The sequence below is a fragment of the Callorhinchus milii genome, unplaced genomic scaffold, assembly GCF_018977255.1.
Source record: "Callorhinchus milii isolate IMCB2004 unplaced genomic scaffold, IMCB_Cmil_1.0 Scaffold21, whole genome shotgun sequence".
Taxonomy (NCBI): Eukaryota; Metazoa; Chordata; class Chondrichthyes; order Chimaeriformes; family Callorhinchidae; genus Callorhinchus; species Callorhinchus milii.
Genome location: NW_024704762.1, coordinates 7,219,496 through 7,244,295, shown reverse-complemented (window position 1 = coordinate 7,244,295; position 24,800 = coordinate 7,219,496). Strand labels below are relative to the sequence as shown.

At 47.6% G+C, this 24,800-nt stretch overlaps 1 protein-coding gene across 6 annotated transcripts in view; it reads left to right on the top strand.

The window, feature by feature from the left end:
* Positions 1-24,800, top strand: part of celf5a (cugbp, Elav-like family member 5a) — a 42,013-nt gene that overhangs the window by 13,289 nt on the left and 3,924 nt on the right. For 4 of the 6 annotated variants that reach the window (XM_042342713.1, XM_042342711.1, XM_042342714.1 and 1 more), the window contains 6 exons: positions 13,535-13,583; positions 19,746-19,874; positions 20,497-20,576; positions 21,843-21,989; positions 23,757-23,904; positions 24,224-24,373. In XM_042342713.1, the coding sequence (XP_042198647.1) occupies positions 13,535-13,583; positions 19,746-19,874; positions 20,497-20,576; positions 21,843-21,989; positions 23,757-23,904; positions 24,224-24,373 (703 nt within the window). Of the gene's footprint in view, positions 1-12,337; positions 12,387-13,534; positions 13,584-19,745; positions 19,875-20,496; positions 20,577-21,842; positions 21,990-23,756; positions 23,905-24,223; positions 24,374-24,800 lie in introns of those variants that run through there. The other 2 variants (XM_042342716.1, XM_042342712.1) reach the window with 2 other exon arrangements.

Genomic DNA, 24,800 nt, shown 5'->3' with positions numbered 1-24,800 from the left:
ACAATATAATAATAATATTCCTTGCATTTTATATAGTGCCTTATCACATCCTCAAGCTGTCTCAAAGCGCTTCACAGGATATACTGTAAAGTGTAGTGACTGTTAAGTGGATTTTTTTTTGAAGGAGTTCATAAAAAAATTAAGGGATGTGGGGAAAGAACAGAAAAAAAGGTGATTTAGAAAATAATGTAGCAGGGGGACAGATGTAATGGGCTGACTATTGGTCTTCTGGGCTGAAACATTCTGACTGCACTGCTCATGTGTGACAGAGCAATAGAGATGATGTCCAGGATTATATGTTAATGGAACTGGAGATTTGATTGGATTAACTTTCTGATTAAACTGACTTGATATTGTGTAAGCCACAATATCAACAGTCGGATTTAGTGGAGTGCTCTGCGAATTTTTATGGCTGTTCTGCAGATGTTAAGTGGGTCACTGATTTATCCCTGCTCTCCATTGCCCAGTGCAGGCAACAGAAATTCCCTTTTCTTTTTCCATTTGATAGTGTTTCCACTGAGATTTTTGAAGACTGAATAAACATCCCAGAATTTATCCAGTCGGTTTGTTCTCCCAGTCTGTAGGTTTGAACCTCTCCCAATCCCCATCCCACACTTGCTATGTGGCTGCCCGTCACCATCTGTTGCTTGGTTACCTGTTGCTAGGCTACCCATTGCTATCCATTCTCTGGCTACCCGTTGCTAAGTGACCCATTGATGGGTGCTGCTTGGCAACCCTTTGCTACCCATTGCTCAGCTACCCATTGCTGCCCACACTACATGGGCTACCCATTGCCTCGCCACTCATCACTGTTTGAGGTTGGCTCTCACTCTTCCAAAAGGTCGTGCCTTGAATTGAACACCAATGTGAAATGTCCAAGCCCACATGGCGGGGTGTTACCAAGGTTGAAAGCAGAGGTGGTGGTGGGGGGTGGGGCGGGGGGGGAAAGGAATAACGATTAATTAACGATAATTAGAATTAAATTGAGTGGAGTCATTGGCAGGATTTGATAGTTGTGGATTCTATGCAAATCCATCAAATCCCATGTTTTAGACCATTCCCCTCCCCCCTCCCCACCCTGCCTCCTCATTCCTTTCATGATATTTGGCATTTGTACTTGGATCAATAGACCAGCACGTATCAGAGATATGGGATTGGGACTAGGCAGCGTGATGTTTATAGCCCAGGGTCAATATTCAACCATGACATTTTATTGTCTGCTTTAATCGGACGAGAAGCTTTCCTGCCCCATCCTCCTCCCCTTGGGGGTTCTTGTGTGAATTCTACTGAGGGAAGATTTGTGGTCCCCTAAATTCCCAAAGGATTGCAGCTTTAGGTGCAATTCAGAGAAACATTCACAATAATAATAATAATCCTTTGCATTTGATACAGCGCCTTATCACGCCTTTGAGATGCTTCAAAGCGCTTCACAGAATATACTGTAAAATGAATCGACTATATTTTATGGACGAGACATGGCAGCCAACTGCGCACAATTCCAGGACTTTGAGCATAAACCATTGCTACTATGATCATAACAACACAAATTAATTTCCATCTCTAAATGCACCAAAATGGTATATAGGTCACAAAGCTTTAATATAGTCTCTTGCATAATCCTGTGCTACAAGGCATTGCTGTGAGGCTGGTCACGATCAGTTGGGTCCTTTTCTAATTTCTGAGTTGAGAGCACATTATGATAAAACTGCAGAGGATTTTTTTTAAATCATGAAAACCTACATTTTATTTTCTGCAGCCCTGAAATTAAAGGTACCCAGTAGTTGATGGTGTGAACAAAGAAACCGCTTGCATTTTCAGAGCACCTTATTACGGCAAAGAACGTCTTAAAATTGGTGGCTGCGTTTTCAGCCCCTGCACCCCGAAACTCTAGAATCCTCTTCCTCTATCCCTCCACCTTACCCCTTCCTACCCCATCTTCAGGTCGCACCTGAAGATCTTCCTATTTGACCGTGCCTGCGGTCACCCCCCCCCCCCCCCGCACCCAGCTCGGAGTCGTTCTCCGTCACTGTCAAGAGCTCTGGGACCCTGCGTGAGGGGTGCTATGTTAACGTACAAGTTGTTGTAGTTAAAGCACCTTCAATGATTACTCTTTAAGTTTCACAAACAAATGTAGCAGCCATTTTGTGCCGGCACCGTCCCACACACAAACAGCCTTGAGGTGCGTAACCACAATTGTCGTGCAAGTTCGTTGGTTGGGACACTGGGAGAAACGTCAGTCCTTGGAACTTGCTGGGTCAGAATGATGTGGTTTTAAACTCTGCATTGGGGGGAGGGCTTTTGAGCTCAACACTGGAGTGGTGAGGGAAACAGTACATTGTCAGGAGTGCTATCCTTTGGATAAGGTATTCAGGAGTACTTGAGTGCATCTTTGAGTGGACTTTAAAGATCCTGCAACGCTAGGAAAGATTGAGTTTCTCCCTGTATCCCAATCAAAAAAAAAACAACCAGACTAATCAGCATTCAACATGGCTGTGTTTGGGACTTTGCTCAATGCAAAATAACTCCTGGGTTTGCCTATTAAAACAGTCGCTACAATGCTCTATTGCTTTGAGAAATTTTTGACTTAAGGTGCTACAAAAAGTTCTTTCTTTAATTGTATTCAAAGTGTCTCTCTCCACCCCCCACCGCTCCCAAGTCCATGACAAGCCTGCAGATATCCCAACTCAGTCACAGGGCACCATTGCTATGGCTGTTTCTGGCACAGCCTAGTTAAACTTCACAGCTTTGTTCCTCCCTGGTCGAAGGATGGCCCTTGAGCTGCTGCATTAGAGAGATAAGTACTGCGGGTGAGCTGGGAAAGTATTGATTAGTCTGTGAAAACATCACCCCTTCAAAGTGGAAAGCAATGCAGATTAAATAGCCTTTTTCCATTTCATTCCTATCTGCTGTAATGCGCCAACGTCTATTATTTGATGAGATTGTTTACCACAGACAGACATTTACTTACATGTAATTCTGTCTGCGATCAATAGGCCGGGAGAATTTGTTGCCTGCTCGCATCTGAGGTGGGAGGTGAGAAGCTTGTCTCTTGTTGCAAAGGATAGTTGATTGTGATTCACAAAATTGCTCTTGGGTCCGTTCCTCTTGCAGCCAATTAAGATTTCCTTAGCGTTGACCTAACCATAAGGTTTGCCACCAAAGCTCCAGTCCCGTTTGGTACTTTGTTCATATAACAGCTTGCAGACTCCACCACTGTGAAGTGCTCCGGGACACTGCCCTGAGTGAAGGGCGCTATGCGAATATAACTTGTTGTTTTATATAAGCTCCTTTTAAATAGGGTAGTGTTTCAAAGTGCTACCCGCAGATGCTCAGCAAGGTAGAAAAGGTGGGTTGGAGTTGTCGGCCGGAAGCGTGGCCGAAGAGATGGATTTTTGAGGATAGTTTTGGAGGCGGGGAGAGTTTGAGAGGGCATTCAAGAGAGCTGGGGATAAGAACTGAAAGCTCAGCCGTTGATGGTGGAACAGAAAGGTTGAGGGACGTGCAATAGGCTTGAGATTGAGCAGGAAATTAGAGCTGGAGGAGATTCAAAAGGTAAATTGGGGCAAAGTCTTGGAAGGATTGATTGATTGATCAGGTTTGGGATCCTTGATCTTTAGGAATTAAGTTCCCTTCATACCAAGAACCTGTCCACTGGACAGCAGTTGTAGATTGCTTGTTTGTACTATGTACAAAATAAAATTCCTGCACAGGGTCGTGTACGTTTGTGAACGTAGTGTCTTCAACAACAACAACGCTCTCTCAGGGTAGCGTCCCCATTTACTTAGACCATACGTTGAAGTATTGAGTCCAATTCTATTATACACACTGTAAGAAGGATTTGCAACAAGACGTGTCACTGCCCTTGATCGCAGTTCCTCTGTGAGGTGTCTCGGGATAATTGTGCCTTCAGAGAAAAAGGGGAGGTGCAACTGGCTCAGTTACAGACTAATTAACTGACTGAATTGACAGGAGAGTGGACCATCCAGTGCCTGGAGTAGAGGAGTGAATGGGAGACTGGAGGCTATGAAATGTGGCTCGAATGCGACTGGGGATGTGCATTGACTGTACAATGTGTGCGTTTGATATACAACAGTGAAATATCTCGAAGCACTTCACAAGGAATTGCCGTAAAGCGTAGTGACCGTATTTATAGGTGGACACACATGAGAAGCTGGTATGAGTTCGGAATTTAAGCTGACTCTCCAGTCAAGACTGGGGGAGCTCTCTGCTGCATTGGCAGAGGTGCCATCCTTCATCTCTGATGAGGTGTTCCACCAAGGTCTCGTCTGCCTGGTCGGTTTGATGTGTTGAAAGTTCCTGCGGCACGAAAAGAAAATGGATTTCTTCCAGTGGCCTGGCGAACAATCCTCGGTATACATTTTAATGGCTTTGCACATCGCTTCACAGCTGTTTGTGGGACTTTGCTATGTAAGCACTCTGGAACGCTTCCCTGGGTAAGGAATATATAAATGCAAGCTGTTGTTGTGCACAAATTGGATACTATATTTGCAACAAGACGCGTCACTACACTTGACAGCAGTTCCCTGTGTGGTGCTTTGAAACATTTAACGTTGCAAGCGCTATATTGAATGCAAGGTTTATTACTGGATGTCTCCTGCGTGTGTGGGGAGAGGGGGAGGAGGTTGTCTCTGTTGGGATTCACAGTGTGAGAATGGGTTGTTGTCTTCTGTAATCCTCAGGTGAACGGGTGCTGTGTCCCGTAGGACTGGATGAATGGGGAAGGCATGTGTTATATTCTTATATAAACTGTGGCCACTGTGGAGAAGTTCTGAAACGTATGGCTTAAAAAGGGTCTGAAATGTTGCAGTGTCGAGGATAAACAGTGTGGTAAATCTCGCCAGTGCCTTCTCTTTATTGATTTGTTGAGGTTAGTTACAGTTAATAGGTTAAAGAAGGTTGAGGAACTCTTAAAAATTGCACAAAGTATGTAGGAGAGTGGATGTAGATCCCAAAGCCAATGGGAGTGGAGGGGAGATGAGAGGGTATGAAATATGGCACGAGTGTGAGTGAGAATGTGTATTGACTGTATGTGCGTTTTTCATATTGCATCTATAATGGTGAAATATCTCAAAACGCTTCATAAGGAATTGCCATAAAGTGTAGTGACTGTATTTATAGACAAACGTGGGCTGCCAATTTGGACACAGCAAGTTTCCGCAGACTGCCTTGAAGACAATGACCACTTTGAGTTGTTGATCGGCGAGTGGGCGGTGGGGGAGCGAGGAGGAAACTCCATTCCGTTATCTTGAAATTAGTGTTGTTGGATCTTTAGGCCAAGTTTCCTTACTCCACACCGCCCTGTTTACCTAGCGGTAAGTAGGAACCCGGTTGTTAGTCGATTGGCTAACTGATTTTTTAATTCGCTTTTCCGGGGATAATAATCCCTTCAAAATAACGAATAATAATTTGGTCACTCGATCCGTGACTGTTTGTGAGACACTGTTGTGCGTAATTGGCTGCCGTGTTTCGCCCATAAAATACAGTCAGTTCACTTTATGGTACATTCTGTGAAGCGCTTTGAGACTTCTCAATGGCGTGATCTATTAAATACAAGCATTATTTTTGGTCCATTGGAGAACCTAATGGAAGGCTTTCTTGTGCCCAACAGACCAGGAGGCTCACTGGCTCCATCTACTACAACAACTTGCATTCATATAGCGCCCCTCACACAAGGCAGCGTCCCAATTCTCAGCTTGTCTTGGAGACTCTTAAGCACGGTGATGGGTTTCCGCAGGTGTCAGACACCCAGCTGACCAAAAAAAAACTTGGCACTATTCAAAAATAGAAGGGAGTTTCTCCCAGATCCCTGGCCAACAATCCCACAAATAAACAATAAAATTAGTCATTTACTTAATGACTGTTTTGTAAGATGTTGTGAGTAAAATTGGCTGCGGTGTTTTGCTCACAAAGTCACTGCAATTCAAAGTAATTTCTGCAAAGTGCTTTGAGGCAGACGTCCGGTATATCAAATGCTGTACAGTGCGAGGATTATTTTTACATGAGGGAAGCCAAATGAAAGTTGGCCCAAGTTAACAGCTTCTGAGGAGTGAGGTTCCTTATGGTTTTAATCGTCTTAAAAAAAAATTAAGAATGATATAAATTCACAATTTCTGAATATTCTTCAAACTCCGGCTTAATTTGGAAGCCTACGGTTCTTAAAAAGAATTGCTTCCCAATTGCTGCATTTCCCACTACTAAACTGGATGACTTTTTTTTCCCCCCCTCTTGACGTTCCTGTTGAACTATATGCTGTGTGTCCCCCAAGGGAGCAGGGCGGGCAGTGGACTATGTCAGTGCAGTAAATCCACCCATTAAGCTGCTTTTGACAGCTGGTCGGTCTGTAGGGGATTACAGACATCACCCATTGCTGTCCCTCTGTCACGCTCACTCTCTGCAGCCTTTGCCTGTGAGCAGAACCAGGGACCAGAATGCATTTGATACCTTGGGTTGCAGAGTCCCGGTGACGAGGGCACACACGTGGTGAAGAGGCATTTGACTCGATTGGCGGATGGCTTCCCAGGGAGTAGCAATCCCTTCAAAACAAAATAAAAAATTTGGTTACTCAATCCACAACTGTTTGTGGGGACGCTGCTGTACGCAATTGGCTGCCGCGTTTCGCCCACAAAACATACAGTCAATTCACTGGACGGTGTAATCTGCGAAGCGCTTTGAGATGTCTCGACAGACGTGATCAGGCACTGTATCAAACGCAAGGATTATTATTATTATTAAGTCGCTGTTGCTATTGATTTTCGTTCTTTAATGTATTTACCGTTGGCTGTGAAAGAACCACACACCCTCTCAATCCCTTCCCCCAACTCTTAACCATGTCTAATGATGGGATACACACACACACACACTCGCACTCAATGCAGCTCCCAGCACCTCCCTTCTTGCATACATATTAGTTGCTTTTTTCCCCCCAGTGTTGAGTGGAGGCTATGGCAGCAGGTAATGGCTGGGCTGTGCATTGCCTGTATTGATTTCAGAGTGAAAGACCAAACTTACTTTCATAACTCACACCTCCTTCCGCTTTAAAGGCGGTGGACCGTTGGGTGAGGGATTGGTTTACTCCGCTGGGCTGGGCACGGAGCCTGCTGGTGAATTATTTAGGGCAACTCGGTGGCCCTGATAGCTTTTTGTTCCTGCCAAGAATTGCGGGTAATTGGTGCCAGTCTCCAATCTCAGGGGAGAGGGAATGGCGGGTGGGGGTGGGGAACAAAGGAAGAGGGAGTTATTTACAGCTACAGCAATAAAGATGACATGCTGGTAACGCAAGTAAGACCCGAATCTTTCTCCCCCCCCCCCCCCCCCCCCTCCTCCTCCTCCCCTGGTTTGATCCCAGGTCCTGTGCTGAGTCATCACTTGTGAGACGTTACTTGGGCAACGCCAAGTCAACGTTTCAGGTTTTTCCACTGGTTGCCGCGATACCGTTCTATCTGGACCGTAACTTGCATCCATCCTTGTTGGCTCTCCTCATTCTACGCTTTGTCTGATAGAGCCGAGAATAAACAGCGGCATCATTGCTCTTAATTGCAGAGAGTGAGCTCTGCACACGTGGGACTATAATGAGTCCCTTTTTTTCCAAAAAAAAACTGGGCAATTGTGGAAATAGAGCATCCAATTAATTTAAGCGGGGGATGGGGAATGTGGATGTCTTTTTTTTTTGCAAAGTCAGCACGTTTGCAACTCCAGCCGTTCGCTGAGGGCAAGGCGACATCAAAATGCAAATAAATGATGTTGATGGAGACGGGGAGAGAGAGAGAGAGAGAGAAAAAAAGCCAAAGGAGATGGGAAGCGAACTGGAGAATTCATTTTCTTCTGAAGATTGATGGCTCTGTGAATGGCAGGACGTGCTGGGCTGTGCAGCTCCGCTCAAAACTGCTGATTCAGCGACTCTTAAACCATCGGCAGCCGATGTCTGAACGCTTTTCGGCACGGGCTTTAACCCTTCCGGTGCTGGAGAGAACCATCCATTCCTGGGGAGAGGTGGCCACTCAATGAATACTATACAGTATATAGTTTGGGACACGACATGCCAAGCGACTGCCAGGATAAATAATAATAAATAATCCTTGCATCTGATACAGCGCCTTATCACGTCTTCAAGACGTCTCAAAACGCTTCACAGAATATGCTCTAAAGTGAATTGACTGTAAATTTTGTGGGTGAAACGCGGCAGCCAATTGCGCACAGCAGTGTCCCACAAACAGTCGTGGATGCAGTGACCGAGGTTTCGCCCTGCCGGGAATCGAACCCAGGACTCTTGCTTGCGAGGTGAGTGCTCTAACCACTGAGCTACAGGACTCCTGAAAGGATGGTGGAAAGCGATCCTTCCTCCCCATGATTTACAGTATTTAAACCCTGACCTTTCTGATTACCGTGCCCGCTCTCTCGCTGGTAATGGCAGGTCCTTGTCCCTTCACTATGCTTCCTCACCAAAAGAATTATGCTACACAGTAGTCTGAGTTGGCATCAGACAGAGGCCACAAACTTGGTTGCCAACGAAGCCTCAACAACCGAAGCTAATTGGCTGGACACTCCTCAAAGACACTGCCAAGCCTATGCTGAAAGGGGCAGCAACTGGCACAGGCGATGAGAAAGTCTTCGCTTGCCATCTGAAAGCGGGCAAAAAAGAAGGCGAGGAGGAGGGATTGAGGCAGGGAGTTTCAGAGGATTGAGATAAGGAGCATGAAACCAGGGTGATGTTTTTTTCTCTCCTTTTTTTTATTCTCTTCTCCCCCCCCCCCACTCCCTCCACAGACACACACACACACCCATACCGCCGACAGCTTGCATTTATATAGCGCCCTTCATGTAGGGTAATGTCTCAAGAGTGCTGTGCAGGGCCGGGGATAGACACTGAACAAGGAAGGCACATGAGAACATGCACACACAGGTGCGCACACATACATTATTCTGGAGGCTCTGAAGCAGAATTATGGCTCTCAACATTTGCAGCTTTTGCAGAACTCTTCCTCCTGGACCGTAGCCCCCCCTCCCCCTCCCCCCCCCCATTTTGAAATAAAAACAAAACCCAAATTAATTGAAAATGAGGGGTAAACAAAAATGGTTTTAATTGAATAACAATGGCTCCTTGTGTCATGCCTTAATTGGCAGACGAAGCACAGACTAGGAGACTGACGGGCTTGACCTTTTGCCTGTCTCTTTTGCTTGCGCTGAACCTCTCTGCCCACGCTGTCGAGACAATGCGTTTGTGTTTAATTAATGCAATGGGGACATACATGCAATGTGCTCGGAGAGCCAGAGCAGGCTGGAGAAGGGGCGAGCAAGAGTAGTTAGTTAGCCACGGTGTCAGGTTTCCTTAAAAGAAAAAAAATAATTGGCTTTTTTTGGCAAAATTATAAAAAAAAACACAACTTTCTGTGGCCCTGTACATTACAATAAAGCTTTCTGGTTTACCATGCTTGCGTTTGTGAGTGGCCCAACAAATTGTGTAGGGTGGGGGAAGAAAGAATGTGTCTTTGCTGGTGTTATTTCCCCCCCCTCCCTCCCCACCCACCACCACCCCCAACCCCAAAACAAGAACTCCTAATAATTGTGGGTCCACAACATACTGTTCTCAACAGACTCGCTATCTAGTGAACTGCTTTACAAAAGCACAGCTGTGTATTTTCTAAAAGAAAGTTGGGGGAGGGGGGAAGAATGAGTTTGTATAGTTGTTCTTAATTAGCTAATAAATCTGTCATCAAACAAATTGCAAAACCCGAAGATTGCAGTGCCCGTGCATATATGAATAAATCATTAAATAAATAATGTAAAGATGGAATCATTAAAATCACTAAATCATCAAATACAATCTTTATAAATAAAATAGTTCAAATAAAGGCCATGGTACATCAGTGAGAGGGAACCAAGGAGTGGAAATGATCATTTTGATGCCTTTTCTTATTGAAACCTACTGTCAGTGTCATCTGTTAATTAACATGGGCAGAAAGGTGGGTGGGAGAGGGTTTTGCCTTGTGTCATATAGACTTGGTGTGTAAATATAAGAGGCAGTTGGAAATGGAGGCAAAATATTGTAAAATAGATACTTAGGCCAGAGAATATATCTGCGTCAGTCAGTAGCACTCTCACCTCCAAGTTAGGAGTTTGAATGCACATTGTCTATGCTGATACTCCAGTGTATTGCTTGGGAGTGATGGGGGTGGGGGGGAGTGAGGGTGGAGAGTGCTGTGTTTTTGGAAGTGGCACTACTCAAAAAGAGAAGGGAGTTACTTCTAGTCCTAGTCGACAATGCCCCAGGTAAAATTGGTCACTCATTCCATGGCTGTTCATGGGAGATAGCTGTGCACAAACCGGCTGCCGTGTTTGACCACAAAACGGGCAGTCATTGTTCTTTAGAGGAATGATAGGAAGTGAGACATCCTCCTAATGCGATGAGGCACTAAATCAAATGCAAGTCAAATGCAACTACTCATCAAGATGCATCTCACCTTGTATCGAAAAGCAGAACATCTCCTTACAAATGTAATTTTGTTGTTCTTGTTATAAAATGTGGTTGGTATTTGCCGGACAAGTGGAATAGTACTTGTGGCTCCTGTGTACTGCGTTCTCCGCTATGGAGCCGGACTGGCAAAGCAAAGACCCCATTTTCATTATTTCTATTTGTCTCTGTTACTCATGACGGAAGAATCTTTCGCTCAGCGCCAGCCTGATAGAGATGTCTCCTGCTGGCAGTTGGTGGGTGGTGGCCTGTAACCGCAAATATTCAGCGTTTTCACAGAAATCACAGCCCAGGAGGAGGCCACTGAACCCAATTTGGTGCCAGCTCCCCACTGCTATCATCCCATTGCCTTGCTGCATATCCTGTGCCAATTCTGGCTCCCCCCCAATGGAGCTCTCTCCTCCAGTCCCATTTTGTTGCTCTTTCCTCGTATTCTTTTATATTCCGCTTGAAATATTTATCCATTTTATACGTTACAGCCTCAGGTTCAACGAGCACTGAGAGTCATAGAATCCTAAATTCTTACAACACAGAAAGAAGCCATTCGACCCATCGTGCCTGTGACGTCTCTTTGAAAGAGCTATCCAACTAGTCCCAGTCCGCTGCTATAGCAGTCCCACTCCCCCGCTATAGGTGGTAAAGTATTTCCTTAACTCTTCCAGTGCTATTCCTGTCCCTGTTTCCAATGAGAACTACCGGATTGCTGTTTGAGGCAATATTTTTGATGAATGTGTGGCAGTGACCATCCAGGTACTGTTGTATGTGGGCAGTTCCCTGCCTTCCAACAGTTTGGGATGTGAAGAGACATTGGAACATTAGGAACAGGAGATGTTAAACCAGGCTTATAACAGGGATGCCCTGCCTACCTCCCCCTGGGGATTAGTTTGCAGCAGCCGTGAGCTCTGTAAGAGATTCTGATTTAGAAACGGAGAAAGAGCTGGCATTTTTATAGCTCTTAGTGAAGAAATGTCTCGAGGCATTTCACAGCAATTACTTTCAGAGTGTAGTGACCGTCTGTCGAGTAGGGGAAGAAACTGTGTATAAAGACAGCTGTGGATTCCCCTCAAGAGATACAACAAGCCTGGATTGCATGGGATGGCACTGCTGGATTAAGATACGTCAGATTGTTTTTTGCTAAAGGCAGTAAAATCCATAAGTCCCATCATTCTGCACCTTAATCCTTTACGCCCCAGTACTTCAGACTCCAGGAATAAAATCTCTGATGAGGCGTCAATCATTCCAATGACAGAGTTTCCCCTTCTTCTCCTCTTCGGTAGGCACTGGCCTGCTCCACGTCCCCTGCCCAATCCCACCTTCAGCCTTTCTTTTCCCCCACCCTCCTCCCCTCTGGAACTCCATCCCAGAATCCCTTCGCTTCTCAGCAGCGAGTGCTGTGGACTCAACCGTTTCCATCTCCAAGCCAAATATATACGCGCACACCCACATACACGCGCACTCTTTGATCTGAAACCTGCCATCAGCACTGAGCGGATTGCACTCGCATTCCCCACCAGATGGTGGATGAGGACATGTTGGGTGAGTGCAACGACGACCACAACAAATCACATTTACATAGCTGGCGCCTTTCACGTCGGGAGAACTTCCCAAGGCACTTGTGACGAGTGCACCTGGACTCTTTACGGCCTGCGTGCAGTTTTATATTTATTTCCACTGGAGGAGGCTGATATCTACATGTGTAAGTGCAGGCTCACTGTCGGTAAACGTGACATTTCCAGGTAGCTCCTTGCAGTGTATGTGGGTCATCGCCCAGCCTGCCGGCAGCAGCTAAGCTGCCAAGTCCTAGTTTCTCGGGCAGCCGGAGACAGGAAATTGTCAGATCCGCGGGAAGGAGGCTCAGCACAGGCACCGAGTGTCGGAGATTCCGGCTCGCGCTCCGGTCAGTATTTTCCGACGTGCCCCATCCCACTTCACGCTGTGGTGCAGACAAATAATTGGTCACTCACTTCGTAGCCGTGTGCGGGACGATGATAGGTGCAAATTCCTTGCCGCGTTTGCCTACAAAAATACACAGTCGCTACACGTTACAGTTAATAAAAACCGTGAAGGCTCTTTGAGACGACAACAACACATTACATTTGTAAAGCGCCTTTTACTTGCAGTGTATGTAGGTTGTCAATGACAGTTGGGCCTTCAGCCTCTCTGCCCCCACTCACTGGAATTCCATCTCAGAATCCCTTTGCTTCTCAGTAGCATGTGCTGTGGAGTTAAACCGTTCCCGGGAGGACTTCCCAAAGTGCTGGAACTGGCAGCGTTCCCGGGATCCGAATGGATGTGATGCCTGTTTGCCAGGAAGAAAGTGACAGCTCCAAACAATCCTGGGCTTTGCTATCGTGGCTTTTCCTACCAAAGGCCCATTGGTTACACCATTGGTGGCCAACCTCTTTGGCCAACCAACAAAACAAATTGCTTCTCGATTGAATATTTCTTGATTCACGGCATATATCTATGGCTATTTTGTTATTTCTGTGATTATTTTGTTGGGCGACCAAAATGGTTGCACTTTGCAGTATATTCTGTGAAGCGCTTTGAGATGCCTCGAAGATGTGATGAGGCGCTATATCAAATACAAGGATTATTATTGTTATTATTATCCCTGATAAGCACTTTGAGATGTCCTCCTGACGTGAAACAGCACCAAATCAGATGCAAGGACTATTACTATTATTTTTCAGATAAAATTATCAGATTTTTCCTTCAATTGCTACAGGTTGTATGAGCTCTCTCCCCCCAACTTACACTCTCCGTCCCTCAAGTCGAGCCCCAAGGGTTGGGTTCAAAACACCCAGTGGCACAGGTTCGAAGCAAACGCTTTGTTTTGAATGAATGATTCAATATCGTTCTCTCTCCTTACCCAGTGATGTATTTACAGTAGTTTGCTGTGAATCTCTTTTTGTTGGAGGCTAAGCGGTCGTGAACCACACGTCGGGAGCTCCTTGTGTGTGAAGCGAGAGCGATGTGTAAACTGGCTGAAGTTTGCGCTTTCAGTGCAGGTTCTGATATCCAGTTTCCTTTTCGTTTCCACAGATGAATCGTCCCATCCAGGTGAAGCCGGCTGACAGTGAGAGCCGTGGAGGTACCAGTTTCCTTTTTCTCTGTGACTGACCCGTTTTTTTGCTCATTATAATCTACGCTTTTATTGAGGTCAAATTGCTCTGTGTGAATGTCTGCAATGTTGTTCGTTTATTGTGGAAAAGGTCACAGTGCCCAAACCCAGCAGTGGATACTTATCTTGTTCGAGGTGCAGCAATAGGACACTTCTCACTCCCTCTCTCTGCCCCATACTGTCCTCAACAGTTATGTTTATTATGTCAACACAGAGAGAGGGATGCACACACACACAAATGTTCAGAGCAGGAGAGAGAGAAAGAGAGACAATCACTCACCAAGAGAGAGAGAAACGCATGCAAAGACATACAGAAAGAAAAAGAAATACACACACACAAGGAAAGAGAGAGAGCGAGAGATGCTCAAAGATAGTGGGAGAACTACACACGTAGAAAGAGAGACACCCAGAGAGACAGATTTAAAGAGAGAGACATGCACGTGGAAAGAGAAAAACACACACTTAGAGAAAAAGAAACATACACACAACAAGCATTTTATTTGCGAGTAAGAGGTGACCTGAAGGATAACATGTCAAGCCATTGGGCGTGAGCCACTTTCAAGGCTAATTAAGGCTTGTTGCAGATGAGTCCTAACTGAAGTTTGACGTAAATGAGTCCTAAGTAAACTTATTTAAAAAGCCGTTTAAGCCGTGCCTTCTTTCCATTCGACATCGCATAGCGGGATCAGTCTGCCAGCTGGGCTACGTGTGATCAAATTCAAAAAAAGTTTTCAAAGAAAGAGATTTGTTTTCCAAAAAAAAACACACTCCCCGAGTTATCTGTGAAACGGTTCTGTGTGTGTATGTGTGTGTGTGTGTGCGTTTTGTGTGTGTGAAATCCAATTTTGTTTGGATTTGTGCCTAAGTCCTGAGCGTTAGCTGGAGTGAGGGGCGATGGCAGATCAGCCCATCTACAAACAGAGCTTACACCCGGAGCACATCTGTGAAGGGTTCATTAATCTCGCTGGAGACAGGTCTGACACACAGCGTAAACCCCTGTAAATTCACCAGCGGCTGCTGGTGTTAAATTCTGCCCGTTGCTGGAAGGAGCTTGAAGCCCAATCAAGTTGCCTGTCAGATGTGTTGACTGTAATTCTAAGAGTCGGACGAGGGTAGAGAGAGAGAGAGATTTTTGGAAAACCGGTCACCATTGACCTCCCCCTCTGTAGGCAAATGCTGGCTTATTAGCTGTGTGCGCATGTATGTCTGTGTATGTGTGTGTCCGTGTGTGTGTGTGTGTGTGTGTGAGTACCACAATGAGGATCGATGCTGAGTGGATGAGATTCAGCAATAAGCCAACGTTTAGTGATTATGTGACAATTCACCACAACTTAATCACACTGTTTGTGTATGTGTTTGTGTGTCTGTCTGTGTGTGTGTGTGTGTATGAGGGTGAGATAAAGATTCAGTTATTAACTGTTTTGAATGGATTGAGTTTTTCCCTCCCACCTCCTCTTCCCCCCTCCCCCCCCCCCCCCCCGCCCTTCCCAGCGTTGGGAAGGGGAGAGGGGACCTTTGGTCGAGGGGTATTTGTGCCTACACAGCAGAGATGTTGGAGGTGAAGCTGGAGTTTTGCTCCATCTCCATCTCCTAACTCGTTCTCCAACTAACCGTACAGTGTGCAAAAAGGATCAACTCTTAATAGTCAGTGGGCAATAGTCAGTCATCCAGGTAAATTCATCACTCACCTCATGGGCTTGTGTGCGACTCTGATGGGGGCAAATGGGTGCAACGTTTGCCTACAGCTGCACACTCACTACACTTAACAGCAATCATCTGTGAAGCACTATATCTATATGGGCGCTACATCAAATGTAGTGTTAGTGCTGGTTTTTCACTGTGAGCAAACACCTGCTCCACTGTCCCAAACCCAGTACTTGAGCCAGCCACGAGTGAGAGAAAAAGAGAGAGAGAAGCTTTCAGTCAGTTGGGCCAGCCTGGGTTCCTGTGTCTTTAATACTGTGCTTGACACAAAATCGATTGATGTTTATAAGTAATTTGCAGAGGTGTGTAAAATTGCAGAGCACAAACGAACCAATGCCAAGTGGTGGTTAGGCAAAGCTAAGCTGGGGTTTAAAAACCTGTAGCCTTCAGGAAGAAGAGAGGGATGAGGGACAAAGGAGTCCTGTAGAGTAAAGGAGGTAGGGAAGACTGAGGGGGAAGAAAGAATCCATTGATTTGAGGTCCTGGGGAAGAAAGAGTTGGAGGAGTAGATGGTGTGACGAGTTTGGTTTCAGCAGTAGTGAGGATATAGGCAACAAGAAGAGAAGCACCTGGATACACACAGGATAATACACGGGCTGGAGCGTGTAACATACAGCATATCACAACAACAACAAATTACATTTGCACAACGCCTTTTGTGTCTGTGTCGGGAGAATGTCTGTCTCAAGGTGCTGGACAGTCAAAGATTTGCACCCAAGCTGGGAGGTTGGGATCAGAAGGAGTGGAGGTCAGGGAGGATGGGGGTAGGAGGGTGACCGAAGGCGTGATCAAAGAGGAGGGTCTTGAGACGGGCCTTGAAGGAGGTGAGGTAAGGAGTGAGACGAAGGGACCGTGGGATGGAGTTGCAAAGGGTGAGGGGCCTGACCGCCAATAGCGGGGCGGGGGAGGGGAGATGTGGAGCAGGCTGTAGTGTGTTATAAATAGAATTGTGAACCACTTTAATTACATTGCAAATTTGTGGCACTGAAAAGAGTTAAGTAATGAGCACGGGGTATGAATGAAGCTTTCGAAAGCTCGCACCGAAAGGGCCTTATCCAAACAGATCAGGCAGCTGATGGAGTGGCCCGCTGGCAGATGGATGAACAGTGTGAGACCTCATTAGCAGGACAGCACAGCTCCGTAATGGAGGAACCTTCATTAAGGGCTTCATCTGCAGATACAGAGGAGGCCATTACACACTCAAAGTGAATTTTATAACACTCATATCATAATTAGCTTCAATTTGTGTGACAAAAAAGCGCAGAGTGCGAAGAGCAAAATAAATCTCCTCCGTGACTTACTGCCGCGGTTCAGTTTTTTTTTAATATTCAGGCTAAAGCTGCCTCGTGTTAGCAATTCTTTAATAACCAGAAGAAAGAAATGAGCCATTTACCCAAGCACTTAGCCAGCCGTGCTCACCTCTCCTCTCAAAGGGCATCTTTCAGCAAAGAAACACCTTTTAATTCTATTTTGATGGACTAAATGTTGTGTTGGAGAATACGGATATTGAATATTCTGGGCAAGGGTGGGGGAAAAACTGGGCTGGATGGCGAAGGAATGTCAGGATTTCTTGTTGTTGGTGTATGTAAAGTATTTTCATTTCATAACTGATGTATTACTTTTCCACCTTGAGGAGAGAAAGCAGACTTTCCTTCCCTGGCCTCAAGTATGTTTCCTAGTAACAGCTGTTCCAGCTGTTGATTAACCCCCTGTGTAAAGGAATACTTCCTGGTGTCTGCCCTAAGCATGCCCTTGTGCCTTGTGCTCCCTTGTCCCGCTGTCTTGGCATATCGCAAAATATTTGGGCAAATCAGCACAAATTAGGCAAGGGCAGTGGCAGTGAACTTTCTATGACGTTAGCTCAGCATCAGGCCCGGCAGGAACGTTTGCCTGAGCGAGCAGCGATCTTGGGACATTCTCCGCATATCGATTTGTCCATCCAGTAGGGCACAGGCACATCGGCGTTGGCACCAGCCAGCACAGCGGCAGGGTGCCCGCTCTCAGCGCCCTGTGCGTTGGTACTCTACCACGCGAGGGGCACTGGCACACTGCAAATAAAAACCTCGCCTGGTTTCTTGCCGCCCGTCCGCCTCCGCAATTCAGTGCATTCATTCCCGGTCACCAGATGACAGTGAAACACCAGGAATTAACCATGTGTTGCCAGCGGGTCAGGGAGACTGCTTTGCCTTTAGCGGGCCCTCCTGCGCGCTTAAGCGCTCTGAAACGCTACCCTGCGTGAGGGACGATGTATAAGTGCAAATTGTTGCTCCTGCAGTCTCGCTCTCTCCTCGGCTGCTCATCATTTTCTTGTTGTCAGAGCTGCACTGACTGCCTGCCTCGGTGCTGAAGGGTGGAATCCATCTTCTTTGCTTGATGCGGTGGGGGGGTGGGGGTTGGGGTGGTGTGAGGGAGGGAAGGGGGGAGACGGAAAGTTCATTGCCACCTGCTGGAGGCGAGGATGGAATCAATATTTTATCTGTTATAAAAACTGCTGCCTTCCTCCGGCCCCCCCCCCCCCCCCCACACACACACACGCGTCCGTGTGTTCGTGTGCGCGCACGATATGCATGTGTGTGTACTTGCGCGCACATCCGTGCACATCTCTCTCTCCATCTCTTTTGATGATCCTCGGACAGACTTCAAGACAATCCCTCTTGATGGCCTATTTCTCCCACTCTGTCTGCCTTGTTGCAGCATCGCGGGGCCTGTCTTTGTGTCTCTTTGTCTGGAATCCAAACGGCACAATTACTGTTTTAAGAGTTACACACCGAGAGGAAAACACTGGGGTTAAACATTTCCCCCAGACAATGGGTCTTCCTTCCTCACAAATCCGACGAACCTTGCTGTCGCCTGATTGCGCGCTTAGAACCGTAAATGTGCATCTGATTGCGAGTAATCCTTAGAACCGTAAATGTGCATCTGTCTCCCAGGAAAAATAATTTCAGCAGCTACTCCAGTGAGAGGATGTGGCAAAGAGACTGGGGTCTGGTGACCGGGTGCACACAGGACTCCATCCCATAGCCCTCCGTCTCGCACCGCCCCCCCCCCCGGCCTCCTTTGCCCTCCACCCAAAACCCCCAGCTCGGGTGCAAACCCTCCAGCGCCTTGGGCCGTCCTCCCGACGTGAAAAGCACCATATAAATGTGATTTGTTGTTGTTGTTGTCGTGAAAGAGGAGAGCGCAGGAGTTTGCACAGAAGCAGGTGATTGTGAGGTGGGGGGAATAGGAGCAGAGAGAGGCGCTAAGCCCACTACATTAGAGGTGGGTGTATAGACCAGATCAGAGACAAAGGTACAGGACAAGGGAAGAGATGAGCACAGATAGATGTGTGAGGGGTAGGTGGATAGAGAGATGGGGGCAGGCAGGCATTAAGATGGTACACATGTGCTGTGTATATTGTAAAGTGAATTGACTATATTTTGTGGGCGAAAGGCGGCAGCCAATTGCGCACAGCAGTGTCCCACAAAAATGGCATGATGTCGGTTGCCTCGACTCCTCTGCCTCCATTTGATCCCTGTTCTCAGACCTGAAAGAAACCGGCAGCGTTTTTGTTATTTCCTGGAAGTTAAGCTGGTGGTGTGTGTGTGTGTGTGTTTAAAAAAAAACCTCTTACAGTCACACCTTCCAGATTACGCTCTCCTGAAGCGCTGACATTTTAAATCCGCCTTGTCTTATTGGCTCTGAATCGTTTTGCTGCACAAGATAAGTTTCTGTCTGTTCTGTGCTCTGGCTCGGCTCTCTGCTTCCATTCAGGGGATTAGAACCTCAGCTCCTTACCTTTTAACAGTGGAAAAAAACACTCTCCGCATCTTCTAAGCTCATTCCCTTAACCCCGAGCAATACCTTCCTGACCGGAATGTGATTGATCCCACCTCTCTATAATCAAAATGAATGATGATGATGATAATAATAATAATCCTTGCATTTGGTGTAGCACCTTTATCACGTCGTCGAGACGTCTTATAGCGCATGCCGAGATTTACTGTAAAGAGGAGTGATCAACAGCTGGAGTGGGTTACCAGGAAGGACCAGGAAACTGGGACTTGTTTAAGGTGCTGCAATGAGAAGACAGTGAGGTTAGGTTGGTATTCTGGAAGATGAGGCCAAATGGGCCGAGGATTCACCCGAATCTCTCTTGGGATCTGGCGAATGGGGGAGAACAGGTTTTTGCTGTGCGCAATTGGCTGCCGCGTTTCGCCCCTCAAATATACAGTCAATTCGGTTTGAGACATCTGAACGACGTGATAAGGCGCTGTATCAAATGCGAGGATTATTATTATTATTATTATAACAGTGTATGCATGGAACCTCAGTCTGGTTTGGATAATCTTAAGGACGGTGACGGTTTTCTGCAATTGTCGAATGACCAAAAAAAACAAAACAGCCCCAGGGTTGTGAGCTGCACTAAACGAGTCTGTTTCTTTCCAGAAGACAGGAAGCTTTTTGTGGGGATGCTGAACAAGCAGCAGACGGAGGATGACGTGTACAGACTCTTTGAGCCCTTCGGTGGGATTGAAGAGTGCACGGTTTTACGAGGCCCCGACAGCAACAGCAAAGGTGAGGAGCCGGAGGAGAGTGTTACTGTTGGAGCTCTCCTTTGACGCTCAGATGGGTGAAACCTTGCGGGGAACAGCAGTGGCTCCCTTTCCTTCCGATATTTCTTTCCCTCAAACCTTTCCTGCTTTGAAAGAAAGAAAGAAATAAAGAGAGAGCGAGAGAGAGGGAGGGGGAAAGTTGGTCACTCAATCCACGACTGTTTGTGGGACACTGCTGTGCGCAGTTGGCTGCTGCATTTCGCCCAGAAAATACACAGTCACTACACATTACAGTATATTCTGCGAAGCTCTTTGAGGCGTCTTGAAAATGTGATAAGGAGCTATATCAAAATGCAAGGGTTATTATTATAAATCTTTCCTCTTTGGTCGTAGTTTCGGCCACACTCCCCCTTTGCCTACCCTCCACACACCCCCCCCCACCCCTTGATTCGCTACTCTTGACGGTAATTTCTATTGATGCCCTCTGGAACTTTTTGCTGTTAAAAAAAAAGCAGGTTCTTTCTTTCCGGGGTTAACTTGCTGACGGTAAGAGCAGCTCCCGCCTGTGCCTGGGACGAACCCCACATCCAGGGTCAGGAAACGGCTCCCGAGGACTGAGATTCTCTTTTGCGTTCTCTCCGCAGGTTGTGCTTTTGTGAAGTTTTCCAGTCACACGGAAGCTCAGGTGGCAATCAATGCGCTTCATGGGAGCCAGACTATGGCGGTGAGTTTCTGACATCGGGTTCCATCCACGTTCCCCTCAGCTTCTTCGCTGATCGTTTGCGGTTGTTTGTGTTCGTGTTGCCTGGGAGAACGTAAGTCAGCGAGTGCCGTTGTTTTGAAGAAGTGCGACGCTGGGAATACAAGAGGAAATTCTTGGCAGGGAACGGCCATATCTGAGTGAGCGCCACGCTGGGCGGGTTTAAGATCACCCTCCTCCAATCTCCTGCTGCCCTACCCGGTCATTCCCTCTATTGCGCTAACTCTGGCCTGCTTCATATGCCCCACGCCACTCCGCCCACCATTGGTGGTCAAGCCATCAGACTCTTTGCTCCCACTGTCTGGAACTCTCCTGAAATCCCTCACCTCCTTGCTTCCCTGTGTTCCAATCTCACCTGAAAACCTACCTCTTACACCATGCTTTCAGCCACAACCCCCCCACACACACACACACACATCCACCCAGCTCGACTCCCTTTGAATCTTTGCAAATCCTCTCCCAACGCAAAAGCCTTGGAGTGGCACAAATGTAACTTGTTGTTGAGTGTCTCAGCTAAACTCATTGCAGAAGACCGTCTTCTGTTCAGTACTCGTTCCACATTCGGAACCTTTTTTTTCCCCTCCAGGAGGGAATGGGATTAACGCTGAGAACAATGTTTCTAAAAGGAGTATTTTCAGCATAATGACGGCCGTGGTATTAAGAAGCAATTGAGTGATGCAGATTGTGAGTTAAGCACTGGGTGCAGCCCATTAGTTGATTGATTCGAGCTGTCCCATTAGTTGGGTCACTGCCATTCACCAGCTCCGCATCTCCACTCCCTCAACCACAGAGTTTGCAACTCAGTCAGTCGCCCAGGCAGCTATCTGTGGTCTGGACCCGAGACTAACGCCCATCCCACCCCACTTTCCCAAGGCTTAGTGTTAGTATTCTTACTTCTGGGTCAGAAGGTTGTGGGATAAAGTTTTGTGTCCGGACTTGAGCTCTCACTGTCTACGTTAATCACTCCAGTGCAGTACTGCATTGTCATAGCTGCTGTACTTCAGATCAGACGTTCATCTGAGTTCCTGTCTGCCTGACAGCAAAGATGCCAAGGTGCTATTTGGACGTTTCTCTTGGTGTCCTGGCCAACAATCCTCTCAGGATAAATTATTGCTTAAAGCTGATTATGAGCTCCAGCACAGCTCCTGCACTCTAGGGGTTCTCCACCCTGGGGCTCCTGCACTCTCACCCTTGGGCCTTTTACGGTCTCTCTACTCTCCGTCTCTCCAGGGAGCCTCCTCCAGCCTGGTGGTGAAGTTTGCGGACACAGACAAGGAGCGTACGCTGAGGCGTATGCAGCACATGGTGGGACAGTTCGGGATGTTCAACCCAATGGCGTTTCAGTTTAACAACACGTACAGCACCTACGCTCAGGCGGTAAGTAACCGAGACAGCGAGACTGCGGAGTGCTGGAGTCCAAACGAAAATTCGCCCACAAAATACACGGTCAATTCACTTTACAGTGTATCCTGTGAAACGCTTTGCGACGTCTCGAAGACATGATAAGGCGCCGTATCAAATGCAAGGATTGTTACTTGTGTTGGAGTGGGGGAGGACAGGGAGGTGAGGAGAGAGAGCCTTTGCCTTTGAGACCGACACCCGCTTGAGTTCAGTGCAGCGGGAGTCAATACGTGACCTTCCTCTCCGACCGTGCTTACGGTCACCTCCTCCACCCCCACCCCTCTCCCCCCACCCACCCCCAGCTCGGTGTCGTGCTCCATCGCTGCTAAGCGCTCCGAGACCCTGACCCGCGTGAAGGGCGCTAGGTAAATGCACGTTGCTGTTAAGCGACACTTTGAGAGAGAGCTGGAGCTGGCATAAGGGGCCCAACACAGCTTAATCTGCGCTGTAAAAATTCTAAGAAAGCGTGCAATAGAAATCGCTGAGTGGGCAAGTTGGGGTGGGGGCTGATGGTTGGGTGGGTGGGTGGGTGGGGGAGGAGTGGGGGGCGGATGGGGAGCGCCGTGCAAAAAGGGGTTAAGGGTTTGATCCTTTAAAAACATCACACACGCCAGGGACCCATCTGACTCCGAGCCCCCGGAGCAGATATCATTGCCACGCATTAAAACGTGACAAATCCTCGCGCCTGGCAGTGACGGGCAGGAGGCCTTAGCCCGTGAGACAGGAGCACAAGCAATTAAAATTCACAGCAGTGCCACGGCATCACCTCGCCTTCTCCAGACTAATTCATCCTCGTAAACACACAACGGACGCTCCTCATTCATCAACAGGGAAATATTATGCGAAAGTACCAACTAAGTTTACAGATTTACCTCGACGCGGCTTGACTTAACGGGACTGCGAGGACCCGTGTTTGCTTCGGGAATCGCTGGCCCCCCTCTGCCCTCGGCCCGCTAATGTGACAGCTTTTGCTTAAAGGTAAATGACTGCTGAATGGAGACCGGGCGTCTGATTTAAAGCCAAGCTTGGGACACTGGGAGGAGACGTGATATTCAGGTTAAACAATCAATAGACAGGCAGTCAGTCGGCTCCTGGATTGAGGCATCTTGCTGTGACTTTTTGTAATGTATTTTTTAATGGGATTTCTTTTTAACAATGAAGAGAGATCTCGAAAGTACGACCCTATTTCTTCTTCCCCTCCATCCCCACCGCACCACTCCTCCCACCCCTCACTGGAGTGGAAAATATTATGTTTGAGAACTTTTAAGATTATGACTTTGAACTTGTACAGTCTCGGCTGACTCCCCACTGCAATGCTGGGGGTTGCACTGCCTTGTTGGAGGTGCTGTTCTTCGGATGAGACATTAAACCCCAGGTCCTGCCTGTGCCTGTTCAGGTGGACGTTAAGGATCCCATAACGCTATTTGCAAAGAGAAGCGAAAGATATTTCTATCTCCTAGCATCCTGGCTGATAATTCCCCCCCACTCCCCTCCCCCCCAGATAAAATCGGTCGCTACACAGAAATACAAAATGCACAGTCACTACACTTTATATACCGTACCATATATATTCCGACCAGGGAGCGTTGAGTGGCCGGTGTAGAGGCGGCTTTGCTGTGCGTCTAACCCGTGTTGTAGCTGACGGTGAGAGTGGTTTTTGCTACGTGGCTGGCAGTTGAGCAGCAGGTGATGTATCAGTGTGAAAGACGCACTAATCCCTGCTCTCTCCCTGCTGCGAGGCAGCTGATGCAGCAGCAAGCCGCCCTGATGGCCGCCAGCACACACACCGGGTACCTGAGTCCCAGCCCGGCCTTTCCGGCAGCACAGATGCACCACGTGGCTGCCATCAACCTGAACGGATTAACTGCCACCCCCATCACACCCACCTCAGGTGAGGCCGCGCGGGGCATGGAATGTCTCTGGGTACCCGAACGCCACGGTTACTTCACAGGTGGAGGGAGGTAGGGCGGGGAGTGGGGGGCGGGGGGAGCGCTAGGGGGGTGGGGGCGTTGCGGAAGCCAGCTGATTAGCCTGAGTTGCTCCCGGTTGCCTTTGGTTCCAACGCAGCCAGGTTCATAGCTACTCTCGGCACCAACCTGTGTCACGATCTCCTGCGAGAGCCTCTAGTCAGGGCGCAATGTGTTTGTGCCAATAACTTGCCAGCCTGAAGGGAGGATTTACTCTTCCTTTGGACGTCGCTCTCGTTTCAGGGCTGTCCTCACCACCCGGCATGGCAGCCCCCCCCGTGCCCAGCATCGTGTCCCCCATCACAGTGAACGGCTTCACTGGCCTGTCCGCCCAGCCCAACGGGCATCACACAGTGGAGGCAGTCTACACCAACGGAATCCACCCCTATCCAGGTGGGTTTTAACCTTGGATTTTTTTTTAGCGCCGTATTTGGACTTGAGGTACAGATCTAATAGAATGGCGGAACAGGCTGGAGGGGCTGAATGGCCACCTTCTGCTCCTGCGTTCCTATGTTGCAGTTAACAACGCTGATCTCTGTTGGGGCAAAATCACCGCTCGTTCCTTGGGACGTCCTCCAGACGTGAAAAGCGTTGAATGAATGCAATTTGCTGCTGCTGCTGCTGTTGTTACTTCTCTCCTCGTCTGCTTTGCCTCCTGCTGTGGAATAGCCCCTTTCTGAGCCCAGAACACAGTTAAAAGCACCTACCACAAACTCCTGATAACTAGTCACTCCAAGGGAAAAGGGCTCAGTGACGAGTTATCAGGGGTGGCGAGTTAGGCACGTGTATCAAGACATAAATAATGTGACCGAGATATTGA